Raw genomic sequence first — 17813 nt, 5'->3', positions numbered from 1 at the left:
CAGGATCTAGTTTTCTTCCTACAATTTAATTTTAATGACTGTAAAACATTTTCTATGGAGTGATTCAGTTTAGAAACACTATTTTGTACCAGCAAACCATAGATTTTAACTTTTCCATTTTATTTGTTTGTGTGTGTGCATGCATGCTATAGTGTGTTTGTGGAGGTCAGGAACAGTTGGAAGAGCAGTTATTTCCTTCACCGGCTGGACTCTGTAGATGGAAGCTAGCCTGGTGGCAAGTGCCTTTACTCACTGAGCTGACACACTGGCCCTAGAGAGTTACAAACACTGTTAACTGTATTCATGTCTCATGCTTTAAGCACTTTTAAATTTTAAATAAGAGACTGAAGGCAGATATAAGAAAAGGAAAAAGGCTTTGAAGCATTAATATCCTAATGAGTTTTTGAGCAAAGTCTTAGAAAATAAGACAAGTGCCACATTTTTATGAATGTCCAAAAAAATTGATCCTGAAATAAATAATTTGTACATGTTGAAAGGTGGTTAATAGCACTCAGTTGTTTACCTAGAAACTTGTGTCATTTTAACACAGGTCCCTTTTTTTTTTTTTTCTGGTTTGCAGAAAGCACGTCCAGGTGGATGTCTCAAAAGGTCTTTCTCTTTTGGATCTGGGAATTAATAAGAAGCAGTATGCTCTCATAAAATATGTTAGAAATGCCTACCTAAGGTCCATCTAATAATTGGAATTGTTTTCTTTGTGTTAGCTATAAACAGAAAATAAAAGTGTGATTGGGCTTTATAGATAACTGCTTTATCTGGTTAACCCATATTTGAGACACCTGATTTTATAAAGCTTTTAAAAAAGATTTTAGAAACTAGGAGTAGTGGTATACTCTGTAATGTCAGTATTTAGGAGTCTCAGACAGGAGGAATATAAGTTTGAGGCTTGCCTTTGGTATATAATGAAACCTTGTCTGAAAGAAAAAAAGACTTAGCAATATATTAATTTTGCCTTTTCAGTTTTATAATGAGCTAGCAAACATAAGATTTTTTTAAAATATTTATTTATTTATTATGTGTAAGTACACTGTAGCTGTCTTCAGAAGCCAGAAGAGGGAGTCAGATCTCTTGATGGATGGTTGTGAGCCACCATGTGGTTGCTGGGATTTGAACTCATGACCTTTGGAAGAGCAGTCAGTGCTCTTACCCACTGAGCCATCTCTCCAGCCTAACATAAGATTTTTTTATGCCTTAAAAAACCAAAAATCGGGCCTGGCAGTGGTGGCGCACGCCTGTAATTCCAGCACTTGGGAGGCAGAGGCAGGCAGATTTCTGAGTTCGAGGCCAGCCTAGTCTACCCAGTGAGTTCCAGGACAGCTAGGGCTACACAGAGAAACCCTGTCTCAAAACAAAAACAAAAACAAAAACAAACAAACAAACCCCCCCCCAAAAAAAAACAAAAAATAAAAAACAAAAAACCCCCAAAAACAAAAATCTGAAACAAATACATATATATGTGGTATATATGTGTACACACACACACACACACACACTAAAATTTTGAGACAGGTTTTCTCTGTGTATTCCTGGCTATCCTAGAATTTGTTCTGTAGACCAGGCTGGCCTCCCTCTGCCTCCTAAGTGCTGGGATTAAAGGAGCTTGCCACCACTGCCCATCAAATTTTATATATTATATGTACAAATAACAGATATTTTAACTGTTTTCATTTGTAAACCTTTTCTTTAAAAAAATATATTCATGAGGCTGAAGCGATGGCTGTTTTTTGATTTCCAGTACCCACATGTGTCTCACAACTCTCTGTAAGTCCAGTTCTAAGGGATCTGATGCCTTTTGCTGGCTTCTGAGGCATAAACATAAACATAGCACTCATGCACATAAAATAATAACTAATAATAATAATAATGTTGCTTATAAAATTGTAGAGAACTATCAGAAAAATAAATAACTCCTAGCACCTCGTATACTGTAGTCTATGCCCTCCTCCATGTAGTGCACACACTGTGCCCCATTCACTGTGTAGCACTGATTATCATATACCTGTTATTTAAAGTGGGAAGGACTCATTAATAAAGACACTTCAGGTGGGGGAACTGTAATTTGAGGGGTGTACCTCTACAAAATGAGTATTTTTTTCTCTTCTCCCTCCCATCTTGCTCCTGCCTTTTTGTGTGCCCCACCCCCTTCTTTCTTGGATATAGAATATAGAAAAGTGGCTCAAGAAGCACGCTACAAGTATCTTTAAGGGTCTGGAGAGGTTGTTCAGCCATTTAAGAGTGCTTCCTGCTGCGACCTGAGTTTGGATCCTAAGGAAGCACCTGTGTCCAGTGGCTCACCACTCCCTGTAACTCCAGAACATCAGACTCCTTTTCTTGCCTCCTTGTGCACACATACACAAATACACATAAATAAAAAGTAATTAAATATTGTTAGCACTGTTATAGACACAAACATAAACTGTTGTATTCATTGGTGTTCCTTTACATAGAGTACAGGGAGTGTGAAATGGTTAATGTGGTAATTGAGGGAGATGAGAACTCCCATGAGAACTAGAAAGAGTCTCAGCTTGGAAAGCCTTTTTAAAATGCGAAAAAGTTGGGACTGTTGAGATGGCTCACTAGATAAAGATTTTAGTTCTAGAGCCCATGTGGTAGAAGGGGAGCACCAGCTTTGGCAGGTTGTTTTTTGACCTCAAGTGTACTGTGGCATCTATATTCTCCAAATAATATGTAAATGCGTGATCAAATAAAGTATGTAAGAAGAATAAAAGTATGGAAAAGCCAAGGGTCAGCAAGGTGAGTTTCTTCAGTCAGTCATGGTTCGCAGAAGGACCAGCTTTTCTGGAAGTGATGTGCTGAATAGGTTGAGTGGAGGAGGTGACTGGTGCAGCATTTCTGCTAGAAGCCAACATCTACTTTAACCTTAAGAAACTTTCTAGCATAACTATTGCATTTTCATTTTGTTTGCCATTTAAAACAGCACCTCATATATCCTGGGCTGGCCTGGCACTTGCTATCTATCCTAGAATGGTGTTGAACTCCTGATTTTCTTGCCTTGGTCCTGCCTTGGGATTACAGGCATGTTGGGGAGCAGGCAGCTCTGTCATAAATTCAAGATCATTCTCAACTATATAGTCAGCCTTGGAACTAAGCAAACAAACTCATCTCATGCCTGTAATCCCAGTACTATGGAGGAGGAAGAAATGGGGGATTGAAAGTTCAGGACCATTTGCAAGTATATAAGAGATGGAGCCATTCTGGGATATATGTTATATGCTTTCTTTTAGTTTTTGAAATTTTACATGTGTAAATGTTTTTGTATGCATGTATATTTCTGCACCACTTGATGTTCTTGAAGGAGTTATAGATAGTTATGATCTGACATGGGTTTTGGGAATTGGACCTGCTTTAAGTTCCATGTTTTTTTTAGGTTCAGGGCTCAGGTTAAAAAAGAAAAACCTAGCTGGGCGGTGGTGGCACACGCTTGTAATCCCAGCACTCTGGGAGGCAGAGGCAGGCGGATTTCTGAGTTCCAGTCCAGCCTGGTCTACAGAGTGAGTTCCAGGACAGCCAGGGCTACACAGAGAAATCCTGTCTTGAAAAACCAAAACAAAAAAAAACAAAAATAAAACCTATTAAAAAATGTTTTTTGGCTCAAAAAAAAGAAAAGAAAAGAAAAACTCCTTTATAATCATCACCCCTCTCCCATTTTTTCCTCACATTTCTTTTCCTATAACTTTATAAGGTTTGATTGCTTTGAGGGGATATAGTTAAGGTACTTGATTCTTAAGAAAGGTTTTGATCTTAATCTTGTTCTAATAAAGAACTAGGAACTTATCCCCCCCCCCCCCTTTTTTTTTTTGGATTTGGTTTTTTCGAGACAGGGTTTCTCTGTATAGCCCTGGCTGTCCTGGAACTCACTCTGTAGACCAGGCTGGCCTCGAACTCAGAAATCCGCCTGCCTCTGCCTCCCAGAGTGCTGGGATTACAGGCGTGCGCCACCACCGCCCGACAATTCCCCTCTTTTGTCTTTGTTTTGAATTAATATAAGTGCTTAACTGTTAACTGTCTCTGAACAAGAAGAAACATCAGGGCTGACAGATCTGAAGTCATGGCAGACGGTGGAATAGTAGAAGGTTCTCTTTCTTTTTTTTTTAAAACTTTTTACTTTTTATGTTTTTTGTTTTTTAAAGACAGGGTTTCTCTGTATATCCCTGGCTGTCCTGGTTCTTGCTCAGTAGACCAACCTGACCTCAAATTCAGAGCCCTACCTACCTCCACCTGAGTGCTGGGATTAAATGCGAGTGTCACCACTCCTGGCAAACACCTGCCCCCCTTTAATTCTGTGTGTATGGGTGTTTTGCCTGCATGTATGTTTGTGTGTCACATGTGTGCCTGGTGCCCTCAAAAGCTAGAAGAGGGTGTCAGATCCCCTGGACCTAGAGCTACAGAGGGTTGTAAGCTGAGCCACCTCTCCAGCCCTTAGGATTCTGATGCTGGAAGGAAGTAGTCCTTACCTTACAAGCACTTTTACTCCTCTCTGTCCCCAGGTACACGGTTCTCTTGAGTTTAATCTCCTTTGTATCTCAGTATGACATGTGTTAGAATTGTCTAGGAGGTACTGGGAAACAGGGTTCGATTTTCAGTTCTTCTTAGTGGTAACCATGTGAGCTGGGGTACCATTTTTGTGTGCTTCAGGTCCCTTGCTCCTCTTTATATAGGAAGAATGCTTTGATCTCTTAGAAATGTACTTTAAAGACTTACTGACAATTACTGCTTGTTTGTTTATATATTTACTTATTTATTTAGAGACAGTTTCAATACATAACCCTTGATACCTTGGAACTCACTCTGTAGATCAGCCTGGCCTTGAACTTAGAGAAATCTGCTTGTCTGTTTTTCTAGTGCTCAGAGTAAAGATGTGCACCATCACTTAATTGGCTTGTTTACTTTCTTTTTAGACACAGGTCTCACGTAGCCAGGCCGAGTTGGAACTTTTTCTATGTATTCAAATCTGACTTTGTAATTCTGTTGCCTCCCCAAATTGTGGGATGATAGGCATGAGCCATTTTGTCTTACTTAAGAATCAATCAGTCAGTCAGTCAGTCAGTCAGTCAGTCAGTCAGTCAATCAACCAACCAATCAACCAACTGATCCATCCCTTCCCCCCTCTCTCCCTCCCCCCTCCCTCCCTCCGTCCCTTCCTTTGACAGTGTCTAACTGGATAGCCTGGGATAGCCTGGAACAGTCTTTTTTTTTTTTTAATTATTTGTATTTATTTTATATGTTGTAGGGGGAGGTATGTGAAAAGAGATGTGCATACATGTGGAGTTCATAGTTCAACTTGTGAGAGTTGGTTCTCTCCTTTCATTGTGTGGCTTTCAGGCATCAAATTCAGATGGCCAGGCTTGTTGGCAAGGACTTGTATCTGCTGAATCATCTTGCTGATCTGGTTCAATTTTTATTGATTGCTGATTGCTGCTGCTGCTGCTGCTGCTGCTGCTGATTTTCTTTTAATTTTATAGACCAAAAGTTTATTTAAATTTTACTGGGCTGGGAGAAGGTTTAAAGTGCTTGTATTGTAAATGTGGGTCTTGGAATTTATATATTTAAAACCTGCATAAATTTTGGATGGTTGTAGCATACCCCTGTAATTCCAGCACTGGGAAGGCAAGGATAGAAGAAAAATATTCAGAGTGGATTCACCGAGAGGCCTTGCCTCAGTGAGTGAGGCTGAAGGTGGATGAGGAAGTCTCCCTGTCTTGTCCATCTTCCCGTCACAGGGAGAGCCTTTAAGCAGGCATCTGAACTGAGTTCTTTTAGGACCTGTTTGTATATCTTTTTTTGTGTGTGTGTGTGTGAATTCAGAAATTGTTTTAATTGTTCATTTTGTTTATTGGATTTTTGTGATAGGAAATTGGATCTGACTTTGTAGTCTACCAGCCTTGAACCAGAAAGTCTTCTTTGTGAGCTTCTGGGATGCTGGGATTATAGCTCAGGCCTCGACACTACAGTGTGATTTGCGCATATGTTTAATTTTTATTTTATTTTACTCATAAGCACCTGTTAGGAGATTAAGAAGTTGTTATGGCTGAAAGCTAGCTAGACTATATTACAGTTGATGTAAATGTTTATCTGACTCCTTTTAGTCACAGAGTTAAGGGAAGAGGTATTTTTAAGCCCTTTTGTTATATAGTGCCCAGTTACTTGCTGTGTTTGATCTCTGTTATATGAAGATGCTTAAGTGATAGTACAAATGGAAGGGAGAAAAACAGAAACAAAGACTCTTAAAATACATGTATATATGAAATAATGGGGTGTGGACTGCCTTTATATAAAATTGCTAGTTTTTAATGAATGAATGATTTGGGTTAATTTGTGCTGGTTTTGTGTTTTTGTTCTGTCAATAGGAGATCTGATGAAGAGCGCTGCTGGGGAGTTTGCGGATGACCCGTGCTCTTCTGTGAAGCGAGGCAACATGGTCCGGGCAGCTCGAGCGTTGCTCTCCGCCGTTACCCGGCTGCTGATTCTGGCTGACATGGCAGACGTCTACAAGCTGCTCGTTCAGCTGAAAGTTGTAAGTTTGGGTCTAGATCTATAATTTGTTCTTTGTGTCCTAGTGAAGCTAATGTTGGCCATACTTTGTTTAGTATTAAGAATTATTTTGGTTTTGAATCAGTGATTGCTTTGTTCAATTTCTTCTCTGGTTCAAGTATTTATGATACAGGCTCTTCTCTAAGCCACTGTTGTCTCAGTTTTGCTGAAGAAATTGTAACAGAGGTATTTTTGACTGCCTTTTTTCTTTAATAGTACTCATTATATGTTTCTTTGTACTAATAGTGTTCCAGAATTAGAAAGCAAAAATATAAAATAGTTAGGTGCTACCACCTCCTCCAGACCACTCAGATAGTGCCAGGGTCATATCAGCTATGCGTACTTGTTTGGGTTGCTTTCACGATAGCTGTTAAAGAAGGTGGCATCTTAGACTTTATTCATTTTTACCTATAGACTGTGTGTTTTAGAGTTACTGCTTTTGTTTTTAGGTGGAAGATGGTATACTGAAACTGAGGAATGCTGGCAATGAACAAGACTTAGGGCTACAGTACAAGGCTCTGAGACCAGAAGTAGACAAGCTGAACATCATGGCAGCAAAACGACAGCAGGTACAGACATGATGTGTAGCAGGTTATGTTACTCACCTGATTATTTCTTTGAGGTTGAGACAGGTTCTCTCTGTGAAGCCCTAGCTGACCTGAAGCTCCCTATGTGGACCAGGTTGGAGCGTATTTTAATACCCAGTAGGGATAACCTGATTTGCCTAAGTTTTCTAATGGTATCATTGGTTTCCCCCATTCATGTGGTTCTAATAAGTGCTTAAGTTAAAAGACATCCTTTTAGCCCGGCAGAGGCAGGTGGATCTCTTAAGTTCGAGGCTAAGCTGGTTTATAGAATGAGTTCCAGGACAGACAGGGCTACACAGAGAAACTCTGTCTTGATACTGTAAACCCCCCCTCCCCCCAAAAAAAAGAGGTGTGGGAAGAGGGAGGGAGACAGAGAAAGAGCTTTTCAGTATTGTACCAATAACAAAGCTATAATTTTCACTCATATTTCCATATTGTGTTTCTATTCAAAGCTGACCTTAAACTGGTGATCTTCCTTCCTCCTGTTTTCTTCCCAGCATCTGAGTGCTAAAGTTCAAGGCATATTCCAGGATGGGTAGCTAGATGGTATTCTTGAGGTAAAACATAGTAGCAGTCCAGAATTTATTAGAGAAACATTAGAGAATTTATTAGAGAATAATTAGAGAAACTTACTAGAAAGTAATTCTGTCTGAATTTTAAGTCTCTGTGCCCCTGAGTCTACTAGGAATTCCTTATACATCAGCAGTTCTCAACCTATACATCACCATCCTTTTGGCAAACTTGACTCCTAAGATACTTATTATTCCTAGTAGTAGCAACAAAAATAATTTTGTGGTTGGGGGTCACCACAACATGAGGAACTGTATTAAAGGTCACAGCAGTAGGAAGGTTGTTATATGTGGTCCTCAGTGTATTAAAGAGAAATATCAGTACATGTTGAATGTTTTTGAAATAAGGCACCACAAAATCTTACTCTCTCTCTGCCTGTTTTCTGCCCTTGTGTGCCCTATTCCTGCCTCTGAAACATAACCTATCTGGATTGTACCTGTGAGCTCCTTTTTCCTTAGGTTCTTGTTGAGGTTTGGCCAGTGGAAACATGACCAGAGAATCTGAAGGGAAAAGAATGAAGCTGTGTGTATAGACCCCCCTTTCCTGCTGTGCGTCTTAAGTGGCTGAAAGCACACTGTCTACCATGCTCCTCTCCTCAGAACAAGTGTTCAGTAGCCCATGTTTCCCTTCACTTTCCATCTGCCTTTGTAACACTCATCCTTTGAATTACTCAGGTTTTTTCTTTTGAGATTTTGATACATGTTCCCATTTTCTTGGGTTGTTACATGTCATGCTTAATACTCCCTGTCATTTCCCATGCTAAGATTGAATGTAGGATCTTGGCAAGTATTATACACTCAGCTACATTCCTAAGTGTAGTTTACATAATTGTTTAATTCTTTTATCTTTAGATTTTTATGTAGCTCACATAGAAAATATTCTGGAGGTTTGGGATGTCCAAGAGCAGTGTGCCATTCATGTAGCACGTGGGAAGGCCTTTCCTCACTGTAAACAGGCAGAGAGCATCCTTCCCTAGGACCACCCAGGTCTCTTCCTGCCGCACAAAGCCACTGTCATCATGGGGGTTGAACTTTTCATAATGTTAAGAGGGAAATGAGAAGAAACTTTCATTTGGATTTCCAGTTTTCTTAGTAGAGTTGGATTACTTAGAGGTTAGCTTTTTATTCTTGGTCACAATGCATGAGATGGATAGATTTATGGAAATTACTTTGTGTGTGTGTTCTGTTTGTCCTTAGCTTGAACTGTAATCAGATTGGTAAAGTCATTCTAAAACACAGAATTATCTTTTAAGCAATTGGTTATGTTGCTTTATAGTTCACTTTTTACCAAAATTTAGATTATTATTCAGCACTATATAGTCAAAAGGAGTACTTTTTCATTGATTTCTTCATATTACACTACCGGTATCCATAGTAGTGTCCACTTGCCTATGTGTGCAACGCAAACATGGCTCTAAAGAGGAAAGGCAGAACCCTCAGCACCTAGGATAAATGAGACTTATATTCTGATCAGAGATGCTTAGCAAATGAGGGTTTGTTCAGAAAATGCTCACATAGAAAATATTGTCCAGTTATTTGAATCTCATGATTAGCCTGCCTGTTTTACTTGATTCTTGAAATGATAACCAACTCTGTAAAGCCACAAGATTTGAATATTTAGCCTAGTGTAGTTTTTAAAACAGTAGAAGTTTATGTACTAGACTATAGACTACCCAGTGGCTTAGGAAAATATGATTTTGGCTACTCACTGGGTACCTGTTAACTTTAGGTGATCATAAATACCTGCTACAGCCTTTGATACAGTCTGTGCTGATGTATCTTTCAAGTGCTTAGCAACACTAAGGCTTTATTGTAGCTCATTTTCTAAAACAAAACATAGTATAAATACTAAAGGCAGATACAACCTTAGGAAGCTTAAGGGACCTTGACATTGTGGTAAGAGTGAAATAATTAGAAAATGCCCGCAGAATATGTGTGCCACATGTTTAAGCTTAATGTTACCCACAGCCCCTTGTTGAAACTTGAGTACTGAAATGGCTCACATTCTAAATCTACAGGGCCCTGTTTCTGAATATTTAGCCTAACATAGTCTGCTACAGGGTATTTGGTGTGTTGTGAGCTATTACTCAAAAATTCAGGTTCTAAATGAGAAAAGAATTCTAGGTGGAAAAGTAGTTGTCACTGTACAAGGTTTGAATAAAGATGTAAACTCCCCAATAATATACCGAGATGAAGTTTTGGAAGAAAGAAATGGGTTGGTGTCTCTAATGTTTTATTAAGAAGTCATCTAGGGGGGCTGGAGCGATGGTTCAGCGGTTAAGAGCACTGACTGCTCTTCCAGAGGACCTGAGTTCAATTCCCAGCAACCACATGGTGGCTCATAACCATCTGTAATAGGATCTGGTGTGTCTGAAGACAGCGACAGTATACTCACATAAAAATAAATACATTGCTTAAAAAAACAGTCATCAGGTGGCTGGAGAGACGGCCCAGTGGTTAAGAATACTGGATGTTCTTCCACATGACCTGGGGTCAATTCCCAGCATTCAGATGGCAACTGAAAATTGAAACTCTAGTTCCAGGGGATCTGATAGCTTCACACTAATGTACATAAGATAAAAATTATATGTGTGTGTGCGCGTGCGCGTGCGAGCACATATATGTCATCTATAAAAATGAGTCGTTAAATAGTTAACTTGGACTTTTTGAATAATTGCCTTTTCTACAATATCTACATGTTCTTATAGTTTATACATGCAATACTAATCTTATAAATATTTAAATCTGTATTCTTATATTCAGTTAATGATATTAATACTAGAATGTTATATTCACATGTTAAGTACTGTTGGAGCAGACATTGACTTTAGGGTAGTTCTTCCTCTCTAGTAGTGGTCCACATGTATCAAAGACTCCTGTGTCTTTAAGTTTCAGTAATGACTAGATGCCAGCAGTGTTTCCTTTTGTCTTCTGTGTACTTAATACTGAGCACATCCAGACCTCTGTGTTCTAGATGTCACTAGTTAGAATAATGTCAGCAGCCTCATATTCTTGTAATTATGGGGTAGAAGAAATGATAAAGGATATTTTTGCTTGAGACTTCATTTCAGAATTGTGAATTGCAATCAAGGAGTACACATTCCTTCTCGTGTTGTGACTTAATGGCCAGTAAAGTGATTGATCTGACTTTGTGAGAAGAGCATAGTTTTATAATCTAGAATGGTCTTTGGGCTATGAAAATGGGAAGGAAGTGGTATATACTTGTGAGAATAACTGATCATATACTTACCCAGTTGGTTTGCAAAGTTCATACACATATGGTATTGTGTTCCTAATTTCATAAAATTCTTGTAATAAACTAAGGTAACTTAAATTCTCATGTTTTCCCATTTAAATATGTCTATATGAACTTTCTATTTGATTGGAGTAGGTACACATATATATTCCTAGTTCTATGGACTTGATGAAGGTGCTAAGCAGTTTTATATTACATTTATTTTACAATAAATTATTGATATTTACTGCTAGGTGCTATGTATGTGTTATTCCATTTTATTCCTCAAAATGTTAAAAGAGCTATAATATTGTTTCTGTTTTGCAAAAGGAGAAACTGAACACAAAGTCTACAGTTAGGATAGAGTAAATGGCCAGGAAAAAGTAGGCTAGGAAATTCAAGTTTTTTGACTGCATAGCTCTGTCCTTACTTAGCCGTGTAACCTCCTTTGTGATCACCTTTCAGGCTACAGGTCAGATGTGTCTTGATAATTTTTATATGAATTATTTATTTTATTTTTAGGAACTGAAAGATGTGGGCCATCGTGATCAAATGGCTGCAGCTAGAGGAATCCTGCAGAAGAATGTTCCCATCCTTTATACTGCATCCCAGGCATGCCTACAGCACCCCGACGTCGCAGCCTATAAGGCCAACCGAGACCTGATATACAAGCAGCTGCAGCAGGCTGTCACAGGAATTTCTAATGCAGCCCAGGCTACTGCATCAGATGATGCTGCCCAGCACCAGGGCGGTGGCGGCGGAGAGCTGGCGTATGCTCTCAACAACTTCGATGTAAGTTATATTTGGGAGGAAAGTTTGGGCTCTTCACCAACTGCCAAAAGATAACTGGTTCCTGGGGAAATGTGATCAAGGCTTGTGATGAAAGCCCATTTTCCAATTAAATTTGTTATCTAAGTGGAAAGAATTCTTATGACTCATAAGGTTACTTTATTGTATCTTGGCTTACAGCATCTCTCTCTCTCTCTCTCTCTCTCTCTCTCTCTCTCTCTCTCTCTCTCTCTCTTTCCCTCCCTCCCTCCCTCCCTCCCTCCCTCCCCCCCTCTCTCTCTCCCCCCCTCCCCTCCCCCTCCCCCCCCCCTCTCTCTCCTTCCCTCCCCCTCCCCCCCTTGTGTGGTTAAACTTCAGGATTTTTTTATGCAATTTGTGTTTCCTTGTGTGGTTCTTTTTCTTTTTAATATGGTTCTTATTGAGACTGAGTCTGGTTTATTCCAAGTAGGAATTGTACTGTCTGGCAAATGTGGACCTGTGATAGTACAGAAGTATGTGAGGGCTCTGTCTCTCCCGGGGAGCTAACTCAGGGTCTAGTGAGCGATGACGAGAACTTGACTGCTGTCATCTTAATCTTACCTGATTGCCTAGACAGATTTCTGTTTTTTGTGATTTCCTTTGAGCCATGAACAGAGAAGTTTAAACATGTTGAAACAGATTTGAAATTAATTTTAATTTTTTATCATAATACTTTTATAGATGGTGTGTAGATCTCTCCTGTGTATATGATGTGTATCTATTATCCTCTGTCTTCACATTACTGTGTTGGACTTTGTTTTAAATTTTAACCCAAAGTGAGTCGTGGCTTCCAGTAGATGGCAGCAGTTTAAGTTGGTTTGTATTTGAAGCTGGGTCTGGCTATGTAGCCTAGGCTAGCCTCCAACCTTGCCTTAGCCTCTCCATCTCTCCATGTGTCATCACTGACTCTCTTTGGTTGTGTGTGTGAGAGAGGGGGAGGGGGAGGGGGGAGAGAGAGAGAGAGAGAGAGAGAGAGAGAGAGAGAGAGATTTTCTCTATGTAGCCTTGGCTGGCTTTGATCTACCTGTGTTTGCCTCTCCAGTGTTGGGATTAAAGAAAGGCATGTGCCACCATGCCCGGTGATTCTTTTTTTTAGGTGTGTTAGAGAGAAGTTATGCATAGCTGTCATCTTTCATAGTTGAAATGCTGTAAAGTATGGAATTAATGTGTTGGAATGTAGTTTGTTTCCAGCCAGGGTTTTTGTTTTTGTTTTTGGTGCTTGTATCTTGAGCTTGGGTAGTTGGTTCTTGCTGATTCAGGCCTTTTCATAAAGCATGGGAAGAGAAGGTAGTGTTTTGCTTAGAGATCTTGGTATTGAAATTTAGTGTTTACCCAGGAGTTTTACTTTTTGTTTTGCAGAAAATTAAATTCAAGGACTCATCAATGCTATGCAAATTACCACAGAATTTGGCCTCTAGTTCTTATCCCATACATAGAATTACACATAAAATGGTCTTTATGGTTGTTAGGATATGTCTTGTAACATGTTGGTACCATTGTTTTCTTCTGATTCAAATTTGGCAACATTAGGTATTTGCTTTTTCAAGATAGTAAGGAGTGTGTTTGCACTGAATTGAACTGTAAACTAGGGTCACAGTTTTGTCATTTGTAAGATGAGGAGTCTGCACTGACTGATCTCTAATAGTTCTGTGCTAGTGGTAAAACCTATGACCATTTGTTCTCTGCCATTGTCCAGAAGGTGTTCTTTGTCGCCCCTCCTGACTGAGCACAGGTCCTGCACCTGTCAGGACAGTGCTCGTCTAATCAGCTTTGTCTCCAGCCTTGCATTCAGCTTTGATCAGAGAAACCCTTTAATAACCAAATCTAGCAAGAAAAGTGGTCAGCTAAAATGTAGTCTAATGAGTAAATGAAGGTGTTACATGATCACTTTCAAAATTGAAGTTTCCTTGGAAAGAAAGGGAAAAGTGTTTACTCACTGAAAAATACCAAGCTTTTGGCAGAAAAAAATTGGCATTTAAGTTGAAAGTATTAAGGAAGAAAATTAAAAGTTAATGCCCAAATTTTTGCAAAGACATTTATTGGTATGAAAGTCAGTTGTATTTAATGAGCATGCATCTAGCTGATTATAAGTTCATTATAAATATATTTCTTTAAGAGGAAAAGTTAGTACTTTAGTTGTTTAAATTGTTAATGGTCAGACAGTTCTGTCTTGTAGTAGCTATATACTGCACATAGAGCTCTTATTTTTCTTACACAATCGTGATAATTTTAATAACCAGTATTCTGCAGGCTGACCTTTAGATGTATAGGAAAAGTAGTGTGAACATGGTAGCACTGTTCGCATTTGTGATATCATACTTTATTCAGGCTCTGCTTGGTTAATAGTGCCCGCTTTGCGAAGTAATCACTGACCTGAGATGACAGCTTACAAGAGATTGCCTTTGCTGTTAGGATTACATCTTGATATTCCTCATCAATACTTTCCTTGCTTTTGAATAACTGAGGGAACAGAAATGAGTATTAACTTCAGTAACACTTTTTCTCTAGAAACAAATCATTGTGGACCCCTTGAGCTTCAGCGAGGAACGCTTTAGGCCTTCGCTGGAGGAGCGCCTGGAAAGCATTATTAGTGGAGCTGCCCTGATGGCTGATTCATCCTGCACACGTGATGACCGGCGTGAGCGCATCGTGGCTGAGTGTAATGCTGTCCGCCAAGCTCTTCAGGACCTGCTCTCAGAATACATGGGCAATGTAAGTGCTAGAACCTCCTCTGGGAACGAACATGTCTGAGGAAATTTTTTTCATTCATTCATTCATTCATTCATTCATTCATTCATTCATTCATTCATTCATTCATACATACATACATACATACATTCTGTGGGTGTTTTATCTGCATGGGGTGTTGGGGTGATGTCTTAGTTAGTAAAGTTTTGCCATACAAGCATGATGACTTGAATTCAGGTCTTTAAATTTGTTTTTAATAAAGGTCAGCAATATAGTGCTTGCCTATAATCCCAGAACTGGTGGAGGCAGGTGAATAGGTACCTGGATCTTGGACAGCGAGTCTAGCTAAATCTTTGAGATCCTGGCTCAGTAAGAGACCTATCTAAAAAGATAATATGGAGAACAACTGAGGAAGACACTAGAGGCTTACACACACACATACACATATGTGCACATGTACATAAGAAAACATAAAGAAAGCAGTATTATAAAATTCCCTGTTTGGCTCTTTTTAACCCTAGAAGACACCATGTCTTGGATTTTCTCTTTATGTGCCTTGTTCTTTATACTCTGACATTCAGTGATTTAGTTCTAGCTCAAGTTTACTGTAATTTAGACTGGGCACCAAGTGTTTTGCTGTTCTAAGGCAGGAATAAATTGAAGTATCTTAAAGGATTCTGTTCCTAACACTGGGCTGGCTGCCCCCATGCTGACACTACTTTGCTTTGTGTAAATAACAGTAGATCTGAGTCTTGGCTGTGGTTTTACTGAATATGAATGACCTCATCTTGAACACTTTGTATAGTGAAAATTTTGTTACTCTGTACAATAGAGAGCTGTTCCATTACTATTAATACATTTTAATATTTTTAAAAACGAAACTATTTTAAAGGCTGAAACAATGAAACAAATTAGTTTTTCCTAATGGGTTTTTTGTTTTGTTTTGCTTATTTAATTAATACTTTTCCAAATAAAAATACTGATTTTTTTTGTTGTTTTTTTTTCCCTCATATTCTTTGCTACACATCTTGTTTTGTTCACTTAAATGCGTTTATAAAGGAATGGGTAGTGGTGAGCCATGTGGTGTTTCTGGGGTGGAAGAGGAATGCCTTTCTGTTTTACTTTATTCATCTGTATTGTGAAGTTAATGAAGTATGCTGTTTTAAGTCATTGCCATGTTTTGATTGTGGGTGGTCTGCCTAAGAAAAATGAGGTTAGACGTTAAGTAGAAGGTTTATAAGTCACCATATGGAATGCATTAAAAATACTTATCTATCCTTAAAAACTATGAAAGTGCATAGGTTAAGGAGTATTTGGTAATGTAGGAATCATGAACCAGAGTGTATATAGATCATCTGTTGTGTGCAGTGCTGAAAGTCATGTGAAAGTGTGTAGTATGGTTGTCATTAGGAAGCCACTTTGAATATATTCCATAATTGCACAATTATGACAATCATAGAGCTTTCTAAATAGTCTATAAAATAACTCTTGAATTATGGGTTTGCTCAGACTCTCTACCTAAACACCCGGTCATGAATAATCTGATTTCTTCCTTGGTTAATATATAAGTAGTATTACTTTATTTTCATGTTATAAATATAGGAAAATGTGTATAAACATTTATACTGAAAGTATATGCTAAGTCTATAATGTATCTACTTTTATGTGAATACTAGGATAATACTTGATGTTTAGGATGAAATTTAAGTATTGTAGTAGGGTTCATGAAAGAACTTTTCTTTAGATTCAAATTGGGAAATGATCCTTGGGTATGTTTCTTTTGAAGGTAAAACTTTTCTTTTTATTTATTTCTTTTCATCAGTTCACATAACAAGAAAAGGGTCAATCTTGTCCAGAATTCATAGAAATCTGGGAGTGATGGTCCACATGCTCTACAGTCAGTTGAACCTGCTTAAGTTCCACGCTAGCCAGGGATACATAGTGAGACCCTGTCTCAAAATTAATGCAGTTAGGGTTGAAGAGAAAGTCCAGTGTTTAAGAGAGTTTTTTACACTTCCAAAAGATCCAAGTTCAGTTTCCAATACCTATGTTGGGTTGCTCACAACCACATGTAACTCCAATCTGATGCCCTATTCTTATCTTTGAGGGCATTGTACAAATCCACATACAGATATTTTAAGATCACCCCGTCTGTCTGTCCGTCCGTCCCTCTATCTATCTTAATCTCAAATGGTGGAGTTGAGGTGGTGGCACATGCCTTTAATCCTGGCACTTGGGAGGTGGAGACAAGAGGAGCCAGGGCTACATAGTGAGACCTTCAAACAAACAAATAAGTAAAAATCTTTAAAAATCAGGAATTAATGTAGTCAAGCTAACAAGCGAAGGCAGTTGAACACATAGGAAGAATTTTAAAAAAGTCCAAAGAATCATAAGCAACCAGTCAAGGCTTTTACTTATGAAACATCTGGAAACATTTCAAACCTCAATAATAATTTATTTAACTGACCAGTTTTGTATTAACATATGTTACATGCAAAGCAATTTTTTGGCTATCATGTGAGAGGAGATATGAGACTCCTTTTTGGAACAGAAAAATTGTCTACAATTGATGCGAATATCATTAGAGTCACATTAAAAATTGTATAGGAATAAGAGTCTGGAGAAATAACTCCAAGGTTAAAATGGCATGGGCTGCTGTTGCTGAGGACCCAGGTTTTATTCTCAGCACACACGTGGTAGTTAATAATCGTCTATAACTAAAGTTCCAGAAGATCTTCTGCCTCTGGGACATGTGGCATAGATGGTGCACAGACATGTATGCATGGAAGAATTCATCATAACACTTATACACACATACACATAAAATAGTAAAAGAATGAATTAACCTCATCACTGTCATAAGAAAACTTAATAGGAATTACATGAAGTTGAGAGGTGTGCCTCTCAAGCATTGTACAGTTCAGAGCACTTTCTGCTCTTGCAGAGAACACAGGAATTGTCCATCACTCTCTCCATTTCTTTCTTTAGCTTGCTAGGTCAGACTAAACGAAGCCTGTGTCTTTAGTAGTACATTGCTCATTTTGTGTCTAAAGTTTCTAGCTTTCCCTGGGTCTCTTGCTGAAGGCCATTTAACATTGTACCACTAGTTATTATCTCCTCAGTGCTTGCAGTTTTGCACCCAATTGTATGCTTCCTTGAATTGTTACATGTGTTTCTTTCATTTGTGTAGGTTTTAAACTTTTGAAGGCAAGCTAGGCTAGAGACTAGCCAGTGGAGTCTAGTGTGGAGGCTCATGCCCGTTATCCCAGCACTCAGCAGGCAGAGCAGGCAGAGGCAGGTGGGTTGCTGAGACCAGCCTGGTCTGCAAAGCTAGTTCCAGGACAGTGAGGGCTGTTA

At 38.9% G+C, this 17813-nt stretch overlaps 1 protein-coding gene across 1 annotated transcript in view; it reads left to right on the top strand.

Moving 5' to 3' along the window:
- The window catches only part of Ctnna1 (catenin alpha 1), a 126519-nt gene that overhangs the window by 42999 nt on the left and 65707 nt on the right, over positions 1 to 17813 (top strand). The window contains exons 4-7 of the mRNA XM_052155317.1: positions 6387 to 6553; positions 7020 to 7139; positions 11484 to 11753; positions 14277 to 14480. Coding sequence (XP_052011277.1) covers positions 6387 to 6553; positions 7020 to 7139; positions 11484 to 11753; positions 14277 to 14480 — 761 coding nt within the window. The remainder of the gene's footprint in view (positions 1 to 6386; positions 6554 to 7019; positions 7140 to 11483; positions 11754 to 14276; positions 14481 to 17813) is intronic.

Source organism: Apodemus sylvaticus, chromosome 13 (genome assembly GCF_947179515.1).
Source record: "Apodemus sylvaticus chromosome 13, mApoSyl1.1, whole genome shotgun sequence".
NCBI classification, from domain to species: Eukaryota; Metazoa; Chordata; class Mammalia; order Rodentia; family Muridae; genus Apodemus; species Apodemus sylvaticus.
The sequence above is the reverse complement of the archived record's forward strand: the minus strand, read 5'-3'. Positions and strand labels throughout refer to the sequence as shown.